At 39.9% G+C, this 25801-nt stretch overlaps 1 protein-coding gene and 1 long non-coding RNA gene across 7 annotated transcripts in view; one reads left to right on the top strand and one right to left on the bottom strand.

Annotated features, from left to right (window-relative positions):
- Positions 1-5672: 5672 nt before the first annotated feature.
- The window catches only part of PPP1R36 (protein phosphatase 1 regulatory subunit 36), a 38766-nt gene continuing 18637 nt past the window's right edge, over positions 5673-25801 (bottom strand). For all 6 annotated transcript variants that reach the window (XM_070592974.1, XM_070592971.1, XM_070592970.1 and 3 more), the window contains 5 exons: positions 24253-24387; positions 7350-7392; positions 6852-7030; positions 6574-6765; positions 5673-6032 (listed from right to left, as the gene is read on the bottom strand). In XM_070592974.1, coding sequence (XP_070449075.1) covers positions 5819-6032; positions 6574-6765; positions 6852-7030; positions 7350-7392; positions 24253-24387 — 763 coding nt within the window. In that variant the 3' untranslated portion in view covers positions 5673-5818. The remainder of the gene's footprint in view (positions 6033-6573; positions 6766-6851; positions 7031-7349; positions 7393-24252; positions 24388-25801) is intronic.
- Positions 5933-12165, top strand: LOC139079240 (uncharacterized). Its single transcript, XR_011532664.1, has 6 exons — positions 5933-6082; positions 6815-7336; positions 8186-8367; positions 9164-9340; positions 9733-9899; positions 10797-12165. It is a non-coding gene; the product is annotated as an uncharacterized lncRNA (long non-coding RNA).

Below are 25801 nucleotides of genomic sequence, written 5' to 3'. Positions count from 1 at the left end.
TCAAGAGCCATCTCTACACTCACCTCTCAAGCTCCCGACCTGATACGCTCTCTCCTGTAAGCCCTATTGCACTGTTTTTCTTGATTTCTGACTCCTAGCCTCTTTTTTTGAGCATGTTCATGTCTTATCTTTCCCTTTCTGCCCAGAGAGCAGCATGAATGAAGAACTGCGTGTTGTCCACCTCTATAGCCACGTGATCAGCTACTATACATAAGTAATAGCTGAACATTTTTTTAAAATCAAATTTTTATTTTAAAAGTTTTAGATTTAAAGAAAAATTGCAAGGATAGTATAGAGAATTCTTGTACACCTCACACCGAATTCCCCCTATTATGAACATCTTATATTCGTATTGTACATTTGCCACAATTAAGGAACCAATATTGATACGTTATTATTAATTACAACCATTCTTTATTGGGATTTCCTTAATTTCTTCCCAGTGTCCTTTTTCTGTTTCAGTATCCCATCCAGGATATTACACTATATTTAGTTATCATGTGGTGGTTTCTCAGACTTTCCTGTTTTTTAAATTTATAATTCCCTTATTGGAGTGAATTTAAAGTGTACCATTTAGAGATTGTGTATTCATGAAGTTCTGTAACCACTAGCACTATCTAATCCCAGGACATTTTCATCACCCCAAGAAGAAACCCTGTACCTCTTAGCAGTCACTCCCCATTCCCTCCTCCCCTCAGCCTCTGGCAACTACTAATCTACCTTGTCTTTATGGATTTCCCTACTCTGGACATTTCATATCATTGGAATCATAGAATATGGGGCCTTTTGTGTCTGGCTTCTTTCAGTTTGCATGATGTTTTAAAGCTTCATTCACATTGTAGCATGAATTAGTACTTCATTCCTTTATATGGCTGCATAATATTCCATTGCATGGATATACCAAATTTTATCCATTCATCAATTGTTGGACATTTGGGTTGTTCCACTTTTTGCCTATTAGGAATAATGCCTCTGTGACCATTTGTGTGCAAGTTGTTGTGTAAACATATGTCTTCAATTCTCTTGGGTATATAGCTAAGAGTGGAATTGCTAGGTCATATGGTAACTCTATGCTTAACATTTTGAGGAAGTGACAGTTTTCCAAAGTGGCTGCGTCATTTTACACTCCCACCAGCAATGCTGTGAAAGTTCTGATTTCTCCACATCCTCATCAACACTTGTTTTGTCTGTCTTTGCTCATAGCCATCTTAGTGGGTGTGAAATGGCATTTCATTGTGGTTTTGATTTGCGCTTCCCTAATTGAGTGTTGAGTATTTCTTCATGTGCTTCTTGGCCATTTGTATATCTTCTTTGTATTCAAATCCTTCACCCATTTTAAAATTGGCTTATTTTTTTTTATTGTGGAGTCTATTACTTATTCTGAATACTAGATCCTTATCACATATATGATTTGTAATATTTTCTCCCATTCTGTGGATTGTGTTTTCACTTTTTTCTTTATAACAGCTTTATTGAGATACAATTCACATGTCATACAATTTACCATTAAAATGTACAATTTTTTTAGTATAGTGAAAGAGTTATACAACCATCACCCTCATTTTTTTGATAGTGTCCTTTGAAACACAAAAGTTATTAATTTTGATGAAGTCCAATTTATCAGTTTTTTCTTTGGTTGCTTGTGTTTTGGTGTCATTCATATTTAAGAAACCATTGACTAACCCAAGATCATGAAGATTTACTCCTACGTTTTCTTCTAAGAGTTTTCTAGTTTTAACTCTTTTTTTTTTTTTTTAAAGATTTTTTTTATTTTTTCCTTTTTCTCCCCAAAGCCCCCCAGTACATAGTTGTGTATTCTTCGTTGTGGGTTCTTCTAGTTGTGGCATGTGGGACGCTGCCTCAGCGTGGTCTGATGAGCAGTGCCATGTCCGCGCCCAGGATTCGAACTAACGAAACACTGGGCCGCCTGCTGCGGAGCGCGCGAACTTAACCACTCGGCCACAGGGCCAGCCCCTCTAGTTTTAACTCTTACATTTAGATCTATGATCCATTTTTTTTTTTTTAAAGATTGGCACCTGAGCTAACATCTGTTGCCAATCCTTTTTTTTTCTTCTCCTCCCCATAGAACCCCCCTCCCCCAAATACATAGTTGTATATTCTAGTTGTGCTATGTGGGATGCCGCCTCAGCACGGCTTGATGAGCGGTGCCATGTCTGCACCCAGGATCTGAACCAGGAAAACCCTGGGCCACTGAAGCGGAGCATGTGAACATAACCACTCTGCCACAGGGACAGCCCCTGTGATCCATTTTGAGCTAACTTTTATATATGGTGTAAGGTAGGGATCCAACTTCATTCTTTTGCATGGGAATATCCAGTTGTCCCAGCACCATTTGTTGAAAAGACTATTCTTTCCCCATTTAATTGTCCCGGCACCCTTGTCAAAAATCAATTGACTATAAATGTATAGGTTTATTTCTGGATTCTTGATTCTATTCCATTGATCTAAATGTCTATTTTTATACCAGTAAGACACAGGGTTGATTTCTGTAGGTTTGTACTAAGTTTTGAAATCAGAACATGTTAGTCTTCCAACTTAGTTCTTTTTTTCCAAGATTGGTTTGGCTACCTGGGTCCCTTACATTTTCCTATGAATGTTAAGAAACTTAAAGAAACCTCCAAATTGTCTTCTACGGTGGCTGCACCATTTTGATTTCCACCAGCAATGAATAAGAGTCCTGTTGCTCTGCATCCTCATCAACATTTGGCATTGTCAGTTTTTTTGGATTTCAGCCATTCTGATAAGTGTGTAGTGGTATCTCATTGCTTTTTTACCTTGCATTCCCTAATGACAAATGGTGTCAAACATCTCTTCACATGCTTATTTGTCAAGTGCATCTTTCCTTTGGTAAGGTGTCTCTGTTCATATCTTTTGCCCACTTTTTCATTGGCTTGTTTTTTTTCTTCTTGTTGAGTTTTAAGACTGCTTTATATATTTTGCATACAAGTGCTCTCTCAGATATGTGTTTGCAAATTTTTCTCTGAGCCTGTGGCTTATCTTCTCATTCTCTTAATTGCTGAATATTTCATATAAAAAAACCCTCTGGGTAAGCTTTAACAATGCACCTGCTTAGAAACCATCAAAGATTCAAGGCTGCTTTTTTGTGAATTACAAAAAGGGATTCCCTCTGGAAAGATCCAGAACACAGTAAAGAAGTGTATTTGGATTTCAGCCCCCATCCACCCCATTCGCGAGTGCCTTTGTGCAAGCTGCACAGCTGCATTGCAAGAACCCACATTGATCTTAAGTGTATCCTTAATACACTCACAGAACCTTTCATGATAGGGCTTCTGCCTGTTCTCCAGCTACATATCTCATCCTTCTACCCTTCCTCTCTAGACCCACAAAAACCTTATTTCAGCAACTTCAAGAGCTTTGCTTCCAGCCTCAAGACTTTCATGTTTCCTCTGCCAGAGTGGCAGGCTGACTTTTAAGATGGTCCCCAATGATCCTCACCTCCTGGTATTCACGGCCTTGTGTGGTCCCCTCCCCTTGAGAGTGGGCTGGACCTTGTGACTTACTTTTAATTAATAGAATAGAGCAAAAGTGATGGAATATCAGTTCCAACATTAGCTTGTAAGAGACTGTAACTTCTGTCTTGCTTGCACTCTCTTACTCTCTTACTTGTTTACTCTGATGAAGCTGTTTATGGAGAGGCTCATGTGGTAAAGAATTAGGGAGGCATTGAGCCAACAGCTTACAAGGAGCTGAGTCCTCAGTCCAACAGCCTACAAGAGACAACCCTGCCAACAACCACTTGGGTCATATTGGGAGCAGATCAACCCCCAGTTGAACCTTTAGATGACTTCAGCCCTAGTTGATGCTTTGATTGAAATGTTTTGAGAGACTGAGAGTCAGAGGATTCAGTTAAACTGCACCCGCATGCCTGACCCACAGAAACTCTAAGAGAATAAATGTTACTGTTTTAAGCCACCAGGTTTTGCAGTAATTTGTTACACAGCAATAGATAGCTGATACACACAGGAATAGTCCCCTCCTTACTTCCCACCTCTCTAACTCCTATATGTCTTCAAGTCTCAGATTTAAATGTCACTTCCTTAGGGATGATTTCCCCTTCTCCTGTCTGTCTTCCCCGAGACTGTCAGTGCCAAGTCAGAGCAGACTATATTTTTTCCACACTGAATTCCCAGCATCATGTGGTGCCCAGCACAGGGTGGGAATACAGTAATGTACAGAATGAAAAAATGAATAAATAAATGAACAAATTAATAAATGAAGTACACCAAAGCTTCACAGTCCAGAGAAGAACAGAGCAAAGCCCAGCGCTCTAGCCAAGACAGTTGCAGAAGTCTGACAATTCCCAGGCTTTATTTTTTTAAATACCAAAAAACAAAAACAAAAATAAAAATAAAACCATGTCAACATATTCTAGATAAAAATTTGTAACAACAGAGTGGGTTATAACAAAATTTTCTACATAAATAAAAAGTCCAACAAAGGTTAGCTCTTAGTCCAGGATTTTCATAAAAACTTGGCAGCTATAACAGGAATTGACCTGGATACTAAAGAATGAGCGAATGAAGGCAGGGCATGTATCACAGAATTTGCTCCACATTATCACTCGGCTGGAGCTGGTGTTCCTCTGCTCTTGATATTAAATCTGGGAAAGTATCCAGTTTTTTCTGAAATGAATGAATTTTTAGCTAAATGCTAAAAGGAGGATTTTGAAGTTTGAGGATAAAACTGTGGCCACAGAAAGATAAATTCAGTCCAGTTGTTTTAATTGGCTAAACTCCTACAGGACTTTTTAAATAATAAACTTCTATGATCAGCACCTCAGTACAGTATTCCACCTGGTTTCATTAGTGATTCCTGATCTTCACTGCCTCCAGATAGCATCCAACACATGCCCTAGAGGGACATCCAGGGCTTAGCTGGCTTTTCCAGCTCGCTCTGCTAATGCACCCTATGGCACGCATGCACCCTGCTCTTACCATTTCTCAGTCACCAGGCACACTTTTTCATCTCTGTGCCTTTGCATGTGTTCTTGCTCTGACTCAAGTCCCCCTTCAGTGCCACCTTACCCCTGAGAAGCCACATTCAAGTCAGAACACTCCAGGGCCCCCTGGAAGTGACAGCTCTTCCGCCCTGTCCTCTCAGGGCCCTTGGTCTTTAGCTCACTTGTGGCCTCTCACATGTCAGCACTGTATTGTGAGCAGGTGTGTATTTGATTTGTCTTCTCTACCACCCAGACCTGGAGGATACGGTCTCTGTCTTGACGATCATTTTTCCCTTCATAACCCAGCACATAGCTTGAAGGGAGCAGGGGCTTAATATGCATTTGTTGTTAAATGAACAAATGAAAGAATGAATGAAGCATATATGCTAAAAAGGCTTTTAAATAAGTCAGATACACTTTATATCCCAGTGCCAACAATAATATAGCCATAGAAAGAGATTTAATGTTAAAAACATTCTAATTTGCCTCTTTATGAAATTTTGTTTTCAAATGTGGCAAAGATACTCTCTCATAAAGCAAAAATGAACTTAGAAATGAATAAACAGAATGTTTTTTCACTAGTGCACTAGAACATTGGCTAAAAGTTTTAATACATTACTGTAAATAGTCACAGAGAAGCCCAGGAAGTAAGTAAAGAGCAAAGCAAACTATTAAATACAGGAAAATGAGCTTTTCAAGAGATTTCTGGAATTCTTTAATAGTCTATTGTTGAACTTTTAGCAAAGTGATTTCAACAATTTTAAAAGTTTAATAACAACAAATATTAGTCCTACATAAAGTGATTAAGTCAAAGTAGTTTACTTCAAACACAGAGACTTAGTTCCAGAAATGGAATGTGCCAGATTGTTTCGGGAATGTTGTTTGAAAGGATAGTGCTCTCATGACTAAGTCCAGTGTATCCTGAATCTTCATGTTATTTCTTTCTACCAGGGAAGGATGTCTCCCAGATGGTTTCATGTTTTCTTCTGGTTCAAGGGGGAGAAGAGTATGGGGATTGAACAGACATCGAGGCTCCCCCAGGATGCCAACTCTGTGAAAAGAATTATCGGCAGAGCTGAAGCAGTGAGGCCAAAGACTAAGGTGAATGATTGTGTGTATGTGTGTGTGTGTGTGTACTAAAGCTAAGACTCACAAACACACACACACACCTATTTTTATTTTATTTCTTTGAACATTCCCCTGTTTCTACGAACGACCACTATGCTCTTAATTATGGGTTCAAAACCTCAGCCCATAGCAAGATTTTGTATTGCCCCTTCCCACATTTCCCAAAGATGATTCTTCTAATGGAAAAACATCAGCCTTATAAAGTCTGCTACTCACTCCTCCAAATTAGAACTATTTGAAGTCTAGCATAACTTTCTAGTAATTTTTTCTAGTCTAGATGGGTGCACCAAGAGCTGCCCTGGAAAGGAAACAGGTGGAGAGGAGCAGGGGGTGGGGAGAAAGGCTGTGCTTCCATCTGTGTGCACCCGTCTGGCAGAGGCGTGGAATGTGAGCCCCTGCCCCTCCCAGGCCCAACCTGGGCAGCGACGCTCAGGCTCCCCTTTCCCTCTCCTCGGGCCACTTACACTGGCATGGGCACAGAGTCCAGACTGTCCATGTGCTCCTGCATCTGGGCTGGGAGTTTGATGCTTCCTTGATGATACTTTTTCTCAAAGATACTCTGAGCTTTTTCTCTGAGAGATGGCAGCAGAGTTGACATGACTGGAGAGCGCATGTTAATGGCTTTTTTAATCGCTGGGCGCTTTGCCATCATTCTCCTGTGGGGAAAGAAAGGTGACATTTGGATCACATCATCTTGTTTTCTAGAAATGTCCTTGAGCTCCGGAAAGTCAAAAGATCATACCTGAATTGTACAAAGGTCATGCGTTTCTTTTCCCCTCCTGATTCTTCTTCCTCTCGCTTCCTTCGAGGGATGTTGAACATACTGGTACGAAAGAGCCTCCCTATTTCTTCCTCAATCTCTACGAAGTGCTGACGTCGGAAGACAATCCAAGCTACATATGTACAGAAAGTGAAAAAGGACTACAACAGAAAAGAGACAAGAATCACAACCCACAGCCAGATGAAAAGCTCCCACCTGTCTTTAGAACACTGCTAAGTAGACGTAAACCCAGAGGACCCAATTTCTCAAAGTTCCTGAAAAGCTGTGGAAAATTACACATGTACTCACCTTTGCAGGAGTAAAATCAGGCCAAAAATTTAAGGTGTGGCATGCAGCTTGTTAGCATCCTTTTTAGAAAGAATATTCACTAAAAATAAGTGCCTGACAAACAGCTATTGGTTATTGCTATACGTCATGTTTCACACCAAAGAGAGAAGCCCCCAAACGTAAGTGACTTACCTCAAAGAACTTCCAGTCTTTTTGCGTATCTGATATTTTCTCCCTGCAACACAACAAATCACAACCATTGGTTGAGAGGGAGGCACAATTTTTCAGGGATCCAGGTAATAAGCCCTTATCTTCAAAAGGCCAAGACTATTTAGCCACATAAATACGATCAAAAGTCATTGATGATGAGCCCCAATATCTTTTCCTTCAACTTCTTAGGTTACCCAGATCAAAACCCCTAGAGTGTTTGGTCAAAACTTAATCAATATAAATTCAAGATAAGCAAGCGAGGAAATGTATTTTTCCAAATGCTTCTGGTGATCTGAGTGTTGGGCAGGTGAGGGGAGTGGAAAGGTGGTGAAGTGGTAAGACGAGGTATGGAAGTAAAGAACTAGAGGGTAAGTCTAAAGTGAAGAAAAAGAAAAAATCTTGAATAATGGTTATGGCTATGGAGTGCAAAAAGAAACAGAAACAAAACGGACAAAGGTCTATGCCATGCAATTGACTGGGACAGTAGTGAGCTCTCCCTTCTGAATGAGGTATGTAGACTGAGCCTTGTCTCTTAAAGGCAGGCATTGGCCCAAGAGTTCTTGCAACACAAATTCAATGCTAAGGATACTGTACTGGCATGGGCATGCTTAGTGGCTCTGGCCTCCCCTCCCCAACACGGGCCATTCTGATTCTGATTCCCAGCCTTAGGAAAGCAGGCATGGCCTAGGGAGGACTTGAGAGTTGATGAGTTGATGGCGAGGGCTGTGCACCTGCAGTCACGGGATCAGTCTTGGGGACCAAGGTTGCACCCAGGGCACTCCAAGGTTGACCCTGGGTTTGCTTCTGCTTTTGCTTAGGCCTTCCTCAGAGTAACTGACTCCTAGAATTGGCCTCGGTATCAAACGCTCCAGAACTGCCCTGAACTCCCAGGGTCTGGGAAACACGACTCAAAATCCTCAGGACCTCCAGCCTTCTCACAGAGACTTCATGGTCCGTATGGGCCCAAACTATCCCTCTATTTGGGGGAACCATTGAAGAGGTGGGTCAGCTTTTACTGGAGTAGGTCCCTCCCTTCCTGCAGACTCTTCATTTACACACTCGTGTGCAAGTCAACAAAGAATTAAGGCAATAGTTATTACAGTGAGCATTTACTAAGTGTGGACTATGCGCCCAGTACTATGCTAAGCTCTTTGCATTGATTATGTTTAGTTCTCATAAGATCCCTATGATGTAGTCAGTATTGTTATTCCCACTTTACAGTTGAGGAAACTGAGGTTGAGACTGAAGTTCAAAGACATATTTAATTAGGTGCAGAGTCTGTACTAAAACTCGGGCCTGTCAGATCTCCACATTTATTTTCATAACCAGAACACTAGGGAAACAAGCTTTTCCTTTAGCATATTTTGCAGATAAAAACATTAAGCCACAGAGCCCATCAGAAACTTTTCAGGACAAGCCTGAGTCCTTCTGTGCCACCTGAAGCCTCAACCTGACAGGGTGCACATGTGGAATTTCCGCTCTTCCATGGCCTCTGCCAGCTGAAACCAGAGACCAGGCAGACCTGCCAAGCTGAAGCAGACACCACCAGACTCTGTTTTTGGAATACCAAGTCAGCTTGCATTCTGGGAGGTTCAGAGCAGCGCTTACATTGGCACAACCTAAAGCAACACCATCTTAGCAAGGTTTTGTGAAACGACAGAATGATTGCCCAGGAAACCCACACTTTCTCTCCTTCTCTTTTCTTTCGCTCTTTTTTTAAACATTAGAAGGTACCATGAACCTCCTCCCCTTTTCCTCAAGTTGCCATAAAACTAGGACTTCTTTCTCTCTTCCAGCCCAAAGCAAACCGGCACAGGCGCACTGCAGAAATGAAACACAGAGGGTGGCGGGTTTCTTCGTCCCACTCGGATTTGGCTCTGCATATGAAACGGAAATGAGGCCAGGAAACGGAGGCAGAGAATGAGGACATTTGGGGACCTCACAGTTTAAATCTGCAAATTCATATCTTGATGGTAGATTTTGAGCCATTTTTTTTTCTTCCTTCCTTTTTTTATCTTATAATTCTTATATTAAGTACACCATAATTATAAATCGATCATAAATTTAGAAGTTTACTGAGTATAAATAACAAATTTAAGCCCCCCAAATCCTCTACGAATTGAAACAGGATTTATAACAGCACAACAGCACAATAGAAATATAATGCAAGCCACAAATATAATTTAAAATTTTCTAGTAGCCACAGTAAAAAGAAACAGGTAAAATTAATTTTAATAATATATTTATTGTATCCAAACCCCCAAAATATTATCATTTCAATATGTAATCAACATTTTAAAATTATTAATGAGATATTTTATTCATTTTAAAACTTTTTTGTATAGTGTATATTTTACACTTACAGCACATTTCAGTATGGACCAGCACATTCCAAGTGCTCAATAGCCAACGTGGCAAACGGCTACCGTGCTGGTCAGCAGAGACGCTGTGCATTCCACCTGTGAGGGCAGAATCTGAAGGAAAGAGGGAAAAGCCAGCCTGGTGGTGAATCCAGAGATCTTCTGTGGCCTGGTATGATGCTTTCTTATTCCTTCTTACTACATAAGACACTTAGCTCTAAACCAAAATGAGGAAAGTATAGCACATTTTTAGTCTTTCCTGAAGGCATGCAAAGCCTAGGCCAAGCCCATGCGGTTCTGGGCTGGGGAGAAAAAAAGCTGTGCTCCCATTTGCTCCTTGCAGCTTTAAGTGAAATCAGGTTTAAATCAGAGTCAAAGCATGCTCTGCAGAGGGGAAGAGAAATTTCAAAGGAATGTGCTTGGGGGAGGGGAAAGAGGCCTTGGTGCCCGTGACTGGGGGTGAGGTGGGGAACGGGGTAAGGATGATTTACACACCTGAGCTTCAGAGACCCCTTTCCCCCCATCTTCACCCGCACCGCCAGCCTCTTTGGTCCGCCGTCAGGTGACAGCTACACTGACAGCGGAAGAGGAGGGTATGAGTCCTAAAGCAGAGGTGGGAGTGGAGCCAGAATTGGCCATAACCAAAGGCCAGATCTAACTCTAGGGCATGCACCATGAGGAGGTTTTCTTATCTATCCTGGAAACACAGAGAGCTTTCACCGAACATGTTCATCAAAATTTTGCCAAAGCTTTGTGATATCAGGGCGTCACAGATGTAGTCAGAAGAAAAAGGCACGTCCTCCTACTTCTCACGAAACATGAAAGCACGAAATGAACAGCCCCTAATTGCTGTTTCTACTGAATCCTTAATTTAACTCCAGAGTTAAATGGCATAAGGTGTTCTAGTCCAATTTTAAGTGTGCATGTATTAGAGAGAAAAGTCAGAAAATACACACGAAAATGTTCTCATGAGAATATTCACATTTCGAGGGAGGAAGTAAAATAATACTATGTTAAAATCAGTCAATAACTCATAACTGGCAAAAACATTGTCCTCATCTTCTCCTAGACAGAAACAACCAAAAGAACATTAAGAGCTCCATTCAAGAACATAATCAACACCCGTGGTCAGTTAAGAACTTTTACAGGAGAAACATGCTGTAGTCTGTTTTCCTCGATATCCTCTGTTCAGCTCTTTGACCTGCACGGAATTTGCTGTGTGAATGGTGGGTGGAGAGCTCCACACTGATTCTTTTCCACACTGCCATCCAACAGGCAGGTGGAAAGCAGGCGATGTTGCGTCCAATGGCCCAAAGACAACATCTCCTGGAAATGAGCTGGTGCGAAACTGAAGCAATCACTTACTTTCAAACACCATGAGTTCCTTTAAAATTTGCATAAAAATTACATTGTAATGAAAATGTACTGGTAAAAGTATAATAACTTAAGTGGAGGTTCTATACCCAGGGAACTAAAAGATACAATAATGTCTCTAATTATGATATAATTATTAATAGTTTGATCTTTTTATCCTAAAATTAGTTTGCAATATATATGTTTTTAAAGATTAAACGTTAAGGGGGTCAGCCTGGTGGTGTAGCAGTTAAGTTCGCACGCTCCACTTCAGCAGCCCAGGATTTGCAGTTCAGATCCCGGTCATGGACCTAGCTCTGCTCGTCAAGCCACGCTGTGGCGGCATCCCACATAAAATAGAGGAAGATTGGCACGGATGTTAGCTCAGTGACAATCTTCCTCACAAAAAAAAAGATTAAACATTAAGTATGGGCAATAAAATTTTTTTTTTGAGTAGTTGTTTTTTTAACCTTGTAATGGACCGAATGTCTGTGTCCTCTGACCCCAAATTCGTATGTGGAGGTCCTAACAACTCCCAGTGTGATGGTATTTGGAGGTGTGGCCTTTGGGAGGTCATTAGGTTTGATGAGATCATGAGGGTAGGGTCCTCATGATGGGATTTGTTCCTTTTAAGAAGAGGGAGAGAGGGGCCGGCCTGTGGCCAAGTGGTTAAGTTCACGTACTGGGCTTCAGTGGCCCATGGTTTCACTGGTTCGAATCCTGGGCGCGGACATGGCACCGCTCATTAGGCCATGCTGAGGTGGCATCCCACATGCTGCAATGAGAAGGACCTACAATTCGAATATACAACTATGTAGTGGGGGGCTTTGGGGAGAAAAAGCAATTTAAAAAAAAAAAGAAGATTGGCAAAAGTTGTTAGCTCAGGTGCCAATCTTTAAAAAAAAAAAGAAGAAGGAAGAGAGATTAGGGCTCTATCTCTACCACAGAGGCCCCAGCGAGAAGGCAGCTGTCTGCACGCCAGGAGGAGGGCCCTCCCCAGAACCTGACCATGTTGGTATCTTGATCTCCGACTTGCAGCCTTCAGCTGGGGAACTATGAGAAAATAAATTCCAGTGGTTTAAGCCATCTAGTCTGTGGTAATTTGTTACGGTAGCCCAAGCTGACAAATACAAACCTCAAATTCCAGTTTTCTCAATTTGAAGTGACACTTTGAAGACAAAAGAGATTAGAGTTAATGTTGAGAAAAGGTGATTTTACAAGTGATTGAATAGAAAATTGTGAAGCAGACTCTAATTTTCTTCTAATAGCTTTCTTGAAAATTTTGTCAAGAGAAAATATCCCTTTTCCTAAATAGCGGGGTCTGTAACAAGCTGACGTCCTACCAACAGCTCCAGGGACCTGCAAAGGCCTCCTATATTTGGACCACAGGAATTTTTTTTTTTTATTGAGGTTATGATAGTTTACAACCTTGTGAAATTTCAATTATACATTATTATAGGTGCACATATTATAGGTGCACAACTTCACCCTTTGTGCCTACCCCCTGACCCCCTTTCCCCTGGTAACCACTAATCTGTTCTCTTTGTCCACGTGTTTGTTTATCCTCCACATATGAGTGGAGTCATAGAGAGATTGTCTTTCTCTGTCTGGCTTATTTCCCTTAACATAATACCCTCAAGGTCCATCCATGTTGTTGCGAATGGGACCATTTTATCCTTTTTTATGGCTGACTAGTATTCCAGTGTATGTGTATATGTTATATATATATATAAAAATAATATATATATATACCATATCCTCTTTATCCAACCATCAGTCGATGGGCACTTAGGTTGCTTCCACGTCTTGGCTATTATGAATAATGCTGCCATGAAGACAGGGGTGCATGGGTCTCTTTGAATTGCTGATTTCAAGTTCTTTGGATACATACCCAGTAGTGGGATGGCTGGATCATATGGTATTTCTATTTTTAATTTTTTGAGAAATCTCCATACTGTTTTTCATAGTGGCTGCACCAGTTTGCATTCCTACCAGCAGTGGATGTGGGTTCCTTTTTCTCCACAACCTCTCCAGCATTTGTTACTTTTTGTTTTGGTTATTTTAGCCATTCTAACGGGGGTAAGGTGATATCTTAGTGTAATTTTGATTTGCATTTCCCTGATGATCAGTGATGATGAGCATCTTTTCATGTGCCTATTGGCCATCCATATATCTTCTTTGGAGAAATGTCTGTTCATGTCCCCTGCCCATTTTTTGATTGCGTTGTTTGATTTTTTTTGTTGTTGAGTTGTGTGAGTTCTTTATATATTATGGGATTAAGCCTTTGTTGGATATATGATTTGCAAATATTTTTTCCTAATTGGTGGGTTGCTTTTTGGTTCAATCCTGTTCTCCCTTGCCTTGAAGAAGCTCTTTAGTCTGATGAAGTTGCATCTGTTTATTCTTTCTACTGTTTCCCTTGTCTGAGAAGACATGGTATCTGAAAAGATCCTTTTGATACTGATGTCAAAGAGTGTACTACCTATATTTTCTTCTAGAAGTCTTATGGTTTCCGGTTTTACCTTTAAGTCTTTGGTCCATTTTGAGTTTATTTTTGCAAATGGTGAAAAAGAATGGTCAATTTTCATTCTTTTATATGTGGCTGCCCAGTTTTCCCAACACCATTTGTTGAAGAGACTTTCTTTTCATTATTGTATGTTCTCAGCTCCTTCATTGAAGATTAGCTGTCCATAGATGTGTGATTTTATTGCTGGGCTTTCAATTCTGTTCCATTGATCTGTGTGCCTATTTTTATACCAGTACCATGCTGTTTTGATTACTGTAGCTTTGTAGTATGTTTTGAAGTCAGGGATTGTGATGCCTCCAGCTTTGTTCTTTTTCCTCAGGATTGCTTTAGGCATTCGGGGTCTTTTGCTGACTCATATGAATTTTAGCATTCTTTGTTCTATTCCTGTGAAGAATGTCATTGGGATTCTGATTGGGATTGCATTGAATCTGTAGATTGCTTTAGGTAGTATGGACATTTTAACAATGTTTATTCTTCCAATCCATGCGCATGGAATGTCTTTCCATCTCTTTATGTCATCATCAATTTCTTTCAGGAAGGTCTTGTAGTTTTCATTGTATAGGTCTTTCACTTCCTTGGTTAAATTTACCCCAAGGTATTCGATTCTTTTTGTTGTGATTGTGAATGGGATTGTGTTCTTGAATTCTTTTTCTGTTAGTTTGTCATTAGAGTATAGAAATGCTACTGATTTATGTATGCTAATTTTATACCCTGCAACTTTGCTGTAGCTGTTGATTATTTCTAATAGTTTTCCTATGGATTCTTTGGGTTTTTCTATATATAAGATCATGTCGTCTGCAAACAGTGAGAGTTTCACTTCTTCATTGCCTATCTGGATTCCTTTTATTTCTTTTTCTCGCCTAATTGCTCTGGCCAAAACCTCCAGGACCATGTTGAATAAGAGCGGAGAGAGTGGACACCCTTGTCTCATTCCTGTTGTCAGAGGGATGGCTTTCAGTTTTTGCCTATTGAGTATGATGTTGGCTGTGGGTTTGTCATATATGGCCTTTATTATGTTGAGGTACTTTCCTTCTATATCCATATTATTGAGAGTTTTTATTATAAATGGATGTTGGATCTTGTCAAATGCTTTCTCTGTGTCTATTGAGATGATCACGTGGTTTTTGTTTCTCATTTTGTTAATGTGGTACATCGCATTGACTGACTTGCAGATGTTAAACTATCCCTGTGTTCCTGGTATAAATCCCACTTCATCATGGTGTATGATCTTTTTAATGTATTGCTGTATTCAGTTTGCCCAAATTTTGTTGAGGATTTTTGCATCTATGTTCATCAGTGACATTGGCCCGTAGTTCTCCTTCTTTGTGTAGTCCTTGTCTGGTTTTGGGATCAGGGTGATGTTGGGCTCATAGAAAGTGTTAGGAAGTGCTCCTTCTTCCTCAATTTTATGGAATAGTTTGAGAAGGATAGGTATTAAATCTTCTTTGAATGTTTGGTAGAATTCTCCAGAGAAGCCATCTGGTCCTGGACTTTTATCTTTTGGGAGGTTTCTGATTACTGTTTCAATCTCTTTACTTACGATTAGTCTATTTGGGTTCTCTATTTCTTCCTGATTCAGTTTTAGGAGGTTGTAAGAGTCTAAGAATTTATCCATTTCTTCTAGGTTGGCCAATTTGTTGGCATACAGTTTTTCATAGTATTGTCTTATAATCTTTGTATTTCTGTGGTATCCATTGTGATTTCTCCTCTTTCATTTCTGATTTTATTTATTTGAGTCTTCCCTCTTTTTTTTCTTAGTGAGCCTGGCTAAGGGTTTGTCAGTTTTGTTTATTTCTCAAAGAACCAGCTCTTTGTTTCACTGACCCTTTCTACTGTCTTTTTTGTTTCGATTTCATTTATTTCTGCTCTAATTTTTATTTCCCTCCTTCCACTGACTTTGGGCTTTGTTTGTTCTTCTTTTTCTAATTCTGTTAGGTGTAGTTTGAGATTGCCTATTTGAGATTTTTCTTGTTTATTGAGGTGAGCTTGTGTTGTGATGAATTTCCCTCTTACGATCACTTTTGCTGCATCCCAAATGAGTTGGTACGGTGTGTTTTCATTTTCATTTGTCTCCAGATTATATCTGATTTCTCCTTTAATTTCTTCAATGATCCATTTGTCCTTCAGTAGCATGTTGTTTAATCTCCACATCTTTGCCCCTTTCCCAGCTTTATTCTTGTAATTTATTTCCAGTTTCATAGCATACGGTCAGAAAAGATGCTTGATATTATTTCAATACTCTTAAATTTGTTGAGGCTTGCTTTGTTTCCCAACATATGGTCTATCCTTGAGAATGTTCCATGAGCACTTGAGAAGAATGTGTAACCTGCTGTTTTTGGATGGAGTGTTCTATATATATCTGTAAAGTCCATCTGGTCTAGTTTTTCATTTAATTCTACAATTTCCTTGTTGATTTTCTGTCTGGATGATCTATCCATTGGTGTTAGTGGGGTGTTGAGGTCCCCTACTATTATCATATTGTTGTTGATATCTCCTTTTAGTTTCATTAATAGCTCCTTTATGTACTTTGGTGCTCCTGTGTTGGGTGCATATATATTTATAAGTGTTACGTCTTCTTGATGGAGTGTCCCTTTTATCATTATAAGCTGCCCCTCTTTATCTCTCTTTACCTGTTTTGCCTTGAAGTCTACTTTGTCTGATATAAGTATGGCAACACTTGCTTTCTTGTGTTCACTATTCTTGTGTTCACACTTGGAGTATCATCTTCCATCCCTTCACTCTGAGTCTGTGTTTGTCTTTGGGACTGAGGTGTGTTTCCTGGAGGCAGCATATTGTTGGGTCTTCTTCTTTAATCCATCCTGCCACTCTGTGTCTTTTGATTGGAGAATTCAGCCCATTTACATTTAAAGTGATTATTGAAATGTGGGGGCCTAATGCTGCCATTTTATTGCTCATTTTCCAGTTCTCCTGCATTTCCTTTGTTTCTTGTCCCGTGAATTTCGGACTACCAATTCAGTTAGGTAGCTTTCTATGTTGGTGTTCTTCTTATTTGTAATTTGTGTCTCTGTTCTAATTATTTATTTAGTGGTTATGTATAAAACATCTCATAGATGAGACAGTCCATTTTCTGATGGCCTCTTCTTTCCCTAGACTAAGTTGGTTCTATCCCTGTCCTCTTTCCCTTCTAGGTTGTTATTGTCACGTCTTTTTTTCTTCTCGTGTTGTGAGTTAGTGGTTAAAATGACAAGATTATATTTATTCTTGGTGTTTCCCTTCCCTTTATCTTTAATGTTATACTTAAGCATTTGCTAACCTGTTCTGATGGAGAGCTGCAATGTTCTGATTTTGTCTTTCTACTTATCTCCTTTGTTCAGATTTTGCAACCCCTTTTCTTTCTTTCTTTCTTTTTTTTTCAGGTATGAGGGCCTTCCTGAGCATTTCTTGTAGGGGGGGAATCTTGTGGCAATGAACTCACAGGAATGTTTTTTGATGCTGAAATTTCAATCCTCAATTTTAAATATCTCTCTATTGCATCTACTGCTAGAGGTACTAAATGAAATAATTCCATAATGTTATACATATTCTTGCCCTTTGCAGAGAGACACGCTTGGCGCACTTAATGCCCATGAGCACCTGACTCTAGCTAAAGATTCTCCACAGATGCTCAGTGGTTCTAGATTTGAATTAACAATGCTATAAGAAGCAGAATTCCCCATTTTCCACTTTCACTGTCTAAAATAAAGGGAAAATTCAATAATATATACAAATGGTCCTCCAAATTAACACAGCTGCCTAAATTGAACTGTTGGCTGACAGGGAATGCCATTATCTCACAGCTTCAAAAGTTTAACCAAAAGCATTCTCATGAAAACATAAGGTGTAGAAAGGATGCTTTAAGGTAGTGGCTTCCAAACGTTTTTGACCGTAACACAGAACAAGAAACATATTTAACATTGACATCCCAGTACACACACACTGAAACAAAAGTCTCCTTAAACAATACTTAGCCTCACTTTATATGATGTGCTCTGATTTTTTTTTATTCTATTCTATTCTCTCCAGGACTTACTGAGTTAATTGCAAGATCTAATCAGGTGTTGTGACCTGTAGTTTGAAAAACACTGATTTAGGAGCATTATTATAAGAAGGAACAGGTTGTAGGAAGCTAAATGCATAAAAAGATGAGGATACACTATACTTTTAAAAGATACAAAATAAAATAATGACTGCAAAAAAATGCTACAATGTTGGATATGTTAGCTCAGGTTTTCTGAGAAGCAGATGCCAAGATGGGATTAGACATATAAGAGATGTATTGGAGAAAACAACTGTGACAGGAAATGAGGAGAGACTGGAGAAGGCAAGAAGAGCTGTCACACTGGGATGCAGGTCTGACTCTGGTGAAGGAAAGAGGAAAGGCGGGACAGATGGGGTAGGAAGAGTCTCAGACTGCAGTGCAGCACTAGGAAAGTTTTGACCAGGCCAAAGGGAAGTCCTCAGGCAAAAGGCATCCACCAGAGGAGTCCCATGTTTGGTAGAAATGGGCCTACTTTAGCATCCCTACTGCACTCAGACATTGGCTGGAGACAGTCCCCCGGAAGTGTGGCCTCCGTGCATGCCTGGTGGTAGATGGAGAGCGCAGCAACTGGGCAATTATGCCCCCCATCGTAGCAGAACTGAGTGGCACGTTTTTGTGGCTGCCATGCTGGAAGATAGTGCTAAACTTGTCAACTCCATAAAAGAGCTGCACACAGCAGCAAAATCTCTGAAGAGCAGAATTGATGTAAAATAAAGAACGAATGTTGCTGGAGATGCATTAAGAGGGCGTTCCCAAATCATGGGAAATCACACAAAGTGAATCAGAGACGACGGACGTGGGAAGTGGATCAAGTGTGTCTACCACCATGGACAAGAAGGGTGAAGGGAAGAGAAATGGCCAACAAGGCCAAAATATAACCAAAAAACAAATAAAATGAGGCTGAACTGAAAATATATCAATATAAATATCAATAAACATCAAGTCCCATTTGAGAGAAACCTCATATACATTTTTGTTTTTAAACTTTACAGACCAACGTAGGTCCTTACAAACAGCCAAGGAGAAATGAGAGAATATATGCCTGCCCCTTAGACCCTGGAGAAGCTTGGAGAAAATCTACTCCAACTAAAGAAGGAAGTTATTAACCCAATACTGTCTCTGTCCAACCTGACTTTTTTTTCGTAGGTAGCAGAAAAAGGATTCAAGACTCAGAAAAACTGAAGAAAACATTTTTAACTACATGCAATAGTTGTAGAATTCACGATGTGGAAGGGTAGAAATCCAAGCTCACATGAAAGACATCAAAAGGCAGATAAAGTAAAAGGTTTTGTAAGGGATAGGGTAAGGATAAAAAATAAAGTAAAAGAAACTGGAAAAATAGGATGAGAAAGCAAAGTATAAATACAGAATTCATTAAGGTTTTTAGGTTCTTAGATTGTAACAAAGAAATGGGGACAAATCAAAGAGCCTCAAGTGAGAACTAGAAAACAGTAAATATCATTTTCTATACCTCAAAAGATCCAATAACTTTTTGATAATGCAAGGCATTTTAAAAATCACTCATACTCCCTTCACTCTAACAAATTACCGGTTTTTCCATTTATTTTCTTGTCCATAGTAATACCTGTTCTTGGGGCCGGCCCGGTGGCACAGTGGTCAAATGCACACATTCCGCTTCAGCGGCCCGGGGTTTGCCGGCTGGGATCCCGAGTGCGGACATAGCACCACCTGGCAAGCCATGCTGTGGCAGGCATCCCACATATAAAAAGTAGAGGAAGGTGGGCACAGATGTTAGCTCAGGGCCAGTCTCCCTCAGCAAAAAGAGGAGGATTGGCAGCAGATGTTAGCTCAGGGCTAAATGTCCTCAAAAAAAAAAAAAAGCTTAAAGAAAAAAAAAAAAGTAATACCTGTTCTTGAATAAGACTTTTAAAATTTAAACATAATGTGTCATATTTAAACATGCATCCTCTTTGGCCCAGGAATTCTACTGTAAGGAATTTAGGACAATCTAGACAAGTACATAAAATACAGGTATAAGAAAGATCATAGTGTTGTTCATAATATTTAAAAAGGAAACATTTCAACTGTTCATCAATAAGTAAAATACTTTTGGAATACCAGAAGCCTTTAAAGAGGATGTTGTGGAGCTATATTTACTGTAGACAATTAGTAGTAATAACAATAAAAATGAAATAATAATAGCTAACATACACTGAGAGCATACTACATGCCAGGGAGGGTTCTAAGTGTTTTAGGTGTATTGTATGATTTAATTTTCAAAATCAGTCTATAAAGTAGGTATATTATTATATATATCTTATAGATGGAATGTTATAGAAGAATAAAATTCTATCTATGTAAAATTGTGTGTGAGTGTGTATACAGAGATTTCTGGAAAGATAATAAAGAAAATGTTGACAAGTTATTTTGGTGATGGTATTTCAACAGATTTACCTTTGCCTTTTTCTGTATTGTTTAATTTTTTCCATGACTACGGATCAATTTTATAAACAGAAAGAACAAAACTATATTTGAACATATAGGGGAACACTGAATTGTTTTCCTGACATGATAGTTCACTGTTTAAACAAAGGGTCAACATAATAAATAAATAGCATGTGCTATTCTCTTTTAAAACAGAAAAAGGTAAGGTTGACTTCAGTCACTTCTTTAATGGAATTAGTTACAAGAAATGCTACTACCTATGGCTAATTAAAAAATTAAAAATATGGCTCTAGGAAAAAAATTAAATCTAAAAACCACATTTATGGATGATATGATTATATAACTAGAAAATTCAAAGAAATAAACTCTAATTTTATATAGGTAAGAAATGTGTTTAACATATGTGTCACAGGTTATAATATAAATTGATAAAGCCAAATGCATTCTTATATATTTTTATCATCAAAAATATATTACCAAACATGAACCAACAGCGGAACTGATAATCAGTTAATTATAATAAATCCAAAATATCCATAATTTAAGAACCATTCCATTCTTGCAAAGAATCTGGTAGATCTATGTGTACGGATATTCAAAGATATCCAAAATTGGTAGGGGAAAAAACCACGTTTCAGAATGACACATACCGCCTTATCGTACTACACATATTAACAATAACAACGAGGAAAGTGCAACTGTATGACTGGATAGGAAGCCAGAAGGACACAGACCACACCAGAAGCAACAGTACTTCTGGGAGGGGAGTGAGAGGACGAGGGGGAGGGCGTCCGAGACTTTCATCTTTAACTCTGTCTACCAACTAACTATAAACCAACTAAATACAGGACTATTGTTTGAACTTTTTACCCTCGTGATATGCTCATGAAGAATTTGTCTAATTAAAAATAAATAAATAGGGGCCGCCCCGTGGTGGAGTGGTCAAGTTTGCACGCTTTGCTTCAGCCGCCCAGGGTTTCGCTGGTTTGAATCCTGGGCGCGGACATGGCACCGCTCATCAGGCCATGCTGAGGCGGCATCCCACATGCCACAACTAGAGGAACCCACAACTAAAAATACACAACTCTGTATTGGGGGGGCTTTGGGGAGAAAAAGGAAAAATAAAATCTTTAAAAATAATAATAATAAATAAATAAACCAAAACTCCACATAGGTATAAAAAATTAAATACGTGAGTGCTTATCTAACTTAGGACCACATAAACTTCTTCAAAGATTATTATGTAAAACTTTAATGGACAAAATAAAGAACGACACAAATAAATAGAGAATACACCTTACAGCTTTTTGAGAGGATTCAGCATAGTAAAGACGCCACTACTTCCTAAGCTAATGTACAGATTTTAATATAATATACAGGGAAAGGTTCTCGGCAGATATGACTAATAGTGAAATTTACCTCAAACAGGTAAGCTCACCAAATGCAAGGTCTCTGAAGGTAAGAGGAGTGAGGTCCTGGTTTCGGCTGTTGAAGCTCCTCCGTCGCAGCCCTGCTCACTGCCTGCGCTCCACAGAGAGTCTCCCTGGGGTTCACCGTGGGGGGGGGGGGGGGCGGCGGTGGGCGCCGTCTCTGTCTAAACCTCCATCGTGCCTGTGCCCAGTCACCTGACGACTCCACTAGACTGTAGCTCCTGGAGGGCAGAGAGTGCTTTCTCTGCACGCAGCACTCAGCACAACTACCAAGAGCAGGCATGCAATCATGTGTTGAATAAAGCAAAGCAAAATACTAACCATATAGTTCTGTGTTTAAAACCAAAAAACTGATCAATAAAACTCAATAAGAATTCCCCAAAGGGTTAAAATAGTAGAAAAATTCAACACTAATAAGCAAGAAATGTTACAGTAGAAAAAAAATCACCAGTAAATATTATTGGAAAGCTGGATATTAGCAAAGAAAAAATTTCTTAGATTCACTGCTCATCAGATCTGATAAACAAATTTCAAATGGATCAAAGACTTTAATATTTTTTAACCATCCTCTTTTTTTTTTGGTGAGGAAGATTGGCCCTGAGCTAACATCTGTTGCCAACCTTCCTCTTCTTTTTGCTTGAGGAAGATGTTCCCTGAGCCAACATCCATGCCAATCCTCCTCTACCCTGTATATGGGACACCCCATGAGCGGGGTGCAGGTCTGTGCCTGGGATTCAAACCAGCAAACCTGGGGCTGACAAAGCTGAGTGTGCAAAGTAAACCACTACACCACAGCACCGGCCCGTTTTAAAGCCTATTTTTAAAAACTAAGAAAGAAAGGCAAAGCGTTTAACCCAGGAGTGAACAGACTGAGCCCAGGAATTAGCTTGTATGACCATCAAATAGCATCAGAAACAAGATGGAAATGTTCAAATAAATAAAACACTTTCATAATGTGTAAAAACATAAATAGCAAAAGGAAAGCAACAAAGTAGAAAAACAAATGGCCAATGCCTGCTATATGAAACCTAAATTATGTATACAAATTCCAAGTTCCCACTTGATAAATGGTTAAAACTAAATGAGGACCAGGCAAATTATTTTACACAGAAAAACAGCACAGACTCCACAGTCCCGAATGATATGCAAAGTCAAATAAAATATCTTTAAGTTTTTTATATGCCTTTAAGTGATCAAAAATATTAAGGCACCGGCCCCGTGGCCGAGTGGTACGGTGGCCCAGGGTTTCTCTGGTTCCATCCTGGGCGTGGACATGGCACCGCTCATCAGGCCACGTTGAGGCGGCATCCCACATACTACAACTAGAAGGACTCACAACTGTTGGGGAGAAAAAGCAGAAAAAAAAAAAAAGAAGACTGGCAACAGTTGTTAGCTCAGGTGCCAATCTTTTTTTTAAAAAAAAAAAATTAAAGTTGGGGCTGACCTAGTGACATAGCAGCTAAGTCCGTGCATTCCTCTTTGGCAGCCCAGGTTCGCAGTTTCAGATCCTGGGCGTGCACCTAGCACTGCTCCTCAAGCCACGCTGTGGGGCAGCATCCCACACAAAGTGAAGGAAGATTGGCATAGATGTTAGTTCAGCAACAATCTTCCTCAAGAAAAAGAGGAGGATTGACAACAGATGTTAGCTCAGGGCCAATCTTCCTCACATACACACACAAAGAATTAAACTAATAAAACTAGGTATGCTTATTGCTGATGGTAATATGAAATATTTTAACCCTTTTGGAGAACAATTTGGCAATATGTAACAAGAGCTATAAAACTGTTCATGCGTTCTAGGTAGTACACTGGGTAATAAGCCATAAGGAAATAGCCCAAATGAACACAGTAATTTATATAAAGATATTCAATGCAGAAATATTATAAGGGGAAAAATTGAAACCACACAAAAGGAATGGTTAATCAAACTGGTATATTACACAACAGGATAACTGTAGTTGCTATTCAAAGTGGAAGGTGAAACTATGTAAGCAGAATAATAGAAGAAGATACATAGAAAACGTACAACATAAAAAAGCACATACAATATCTATGCTTTGAAAATGTAGGGAAGGTGGAGAAAGAGAAGTCACGTATTGGGTTCTTTTCCTCTAAAGTTAAAAACAAAAGTGCTGGCCCTGACCACCGTGTGGATCTTGAGCCTGTTGTGAAACTCAGAGAAGGAGATTTTGGGTTAAAGATCGGAGCTTTCACTACTGTGATCCCAAACTCTCCTGTGATGAGACAATTTTAAATTTTAATTCCAGTAGTGTATAAACTGTCATCCTAAGGTAAAAATGATCTTCCCACAAACGAAGTCATTTTATAACCCCTACCTTACAAGCCTGTACCCACAACTGTTGTTGCCAACAAAACAGGCAGAGAAAGGAGAGGGGACACACCCAACATGCCCGTCAACACCAGCTCATCACCAGGCCTCCCGCCCTAGGCAGCGGAGCGGCCCTTGCCTGGCAGCAGGAAGCCTTCCTGGCTGAGAGCAAGGTTCCACTGAGCTGCCGTCTCCTGAGAGAAAAGTTCCAACCCAGGCAGCGGAGGGTTGGTGAAGTATCAGCTGAGATTCCGGATTTCCCCATCCTCCCTGTCCCTCTCAAACGAGACATCCTATGTGTCCGGGACAGAGTCTCACCCAAGCCCAGTTATTCTGTACAATAAAAAAGGAAACTTTCTCACAGGCCCCCAGAGCCACATTTAAGGGTCTCAGGAGGTGGCTGTACAAAGAGAAGATCTGGTGAAACGGGGGCGCGCTTACTTCCCGCAGCACATGTGGTGCTTGTCCGGCATGCCCAGGCCCAGGACGAGGACGCAGTACTTCTCCGCCAAGTATTTCTGTGCTGCCTCCAACTTCCTTAGAACCAATTCCATCTCTTTTTTCTCCACAAGGCCCCTGAAAAGAAAAACGAGAATTTGGATTAATTTGGGCAAATGCCTCTATTAATTAGCAAAAAGTCAGAAGTATAAACTATTTTGAAAGAAATATGAGTCAACATATCTCACTTATCTTTTCATTATTTTATTCAAGCTGCGGCAGAGGGAGGTCCTCACAGGCCTTGGATGCTTATCATTGTAATCAGCATCTTTTGTATAGATTCTTTACAGTTTATGCTACGTATCCTTAATTTTATACACAGGCAGTCCTAATTTATACAGAACACCTTGACTAACAAATTCCCTACCCTGGTTTCTGAGGCAGCTTTCAGCCCCCTTTCCTGCTATTTTGCTAAAATAGCCATGGAGACTCTTTCCCACCTCAGCTCCCTGGGCTCCTGACGTTCCTACTAAGTTTGGGGGCTCGGTGTCTGCCTCAGCTCTGTGTTTGCTGAGGAGGCATCTGTGGACTACGACTCTGGGAACTTTGGCATCAATTATAACAACTTTGCTTCCCTGTGAAAACACAGCCCCAGTTCCAACTGAATTGCAAATGAACTTTCTGAAAGAAAATCTGTTCGTAGGCTACAGCATGTCCGAAGGCTAATTTTAGAAGTTTTTGCAGCGAACACGGCAGGAAACAATATTGCTGACAAGGCATTCCAATGATTGCTATTGAAAAGTGAAGTGTCACTAGGTTTTTTTCTGCCTTTTAATTTTCAGAAAGATTTAAACCAAATGAAATACACTCTAAACAACAGGGACAAATTACTGCTCCTTCGGATGTTAACCACTGGACTGGCCACATGAGCATTTGCTGTGGGGGAAGGGAGTGGGTTTAGGATAATATAGATACCTCCAAGCACAAAATGTCATCACATGATGACAAGGCTTGTGAGTCACTGGGATAAAATGAGTTTCTGGAATAGATAAAGTGGGTTCTAATTTAAATACCCAAATTTCATGTAACCCAACACCCCCCCACACCCCCCAGTGGCCATCACTGTGCCTGCCTCCCTGTTTCTTTGAGTGGCCCCGACCCCCACCCTTCACCCCTACTTTGCCAGAGCTGCCAGTACCAATGCTCTTCTTTTGCTGTAGAAAACAAACCAAACCAAACAACAACAATCAAGAAATGCCTTGAAACTTTTCAGCCAATGGTTCTCAAGTCATAACATATGTAAGAATTGACTGCGGTACTTGCTAAAAGTGCAGATTCCCAATGCCACTCTCTCCAGGATGCCCGGTCAGTAGCTCTGGGTAGAGACTGGCATTTAAAGCAAGCCCAGGTATAATCTTTTGGAAAAAAAATTGATAATAATTTCAAGTGTCATACAATTGGTCATAAACTTTGACCCAATCATCTCTCCTGGAAATTTATTCTTTTAAAAAAATTATTCAAAATTAGGGAAGAAATCTAATGCATGAAGATA

This window comes from Equus przewalskii, chromosome 25 (genome assembly GCF_037783145.1).
Source record: "Equus przewalskii isolate Varuska chromosome 25, EquPr2, whole genome shotgun sequence".
Classification (NCBI taxonomy): domain Eukaryota; kingdom Metazoa; phylum Chordata; class Mammalia; order Perissodactyla; family Equidae; genus Equus; species Equus przewalskii.
The sequence above is the reverse complement of the archived record's forward strand: the minus strand, read 5'-3'. Positions and strand labels throughout refer to the sequence as shown.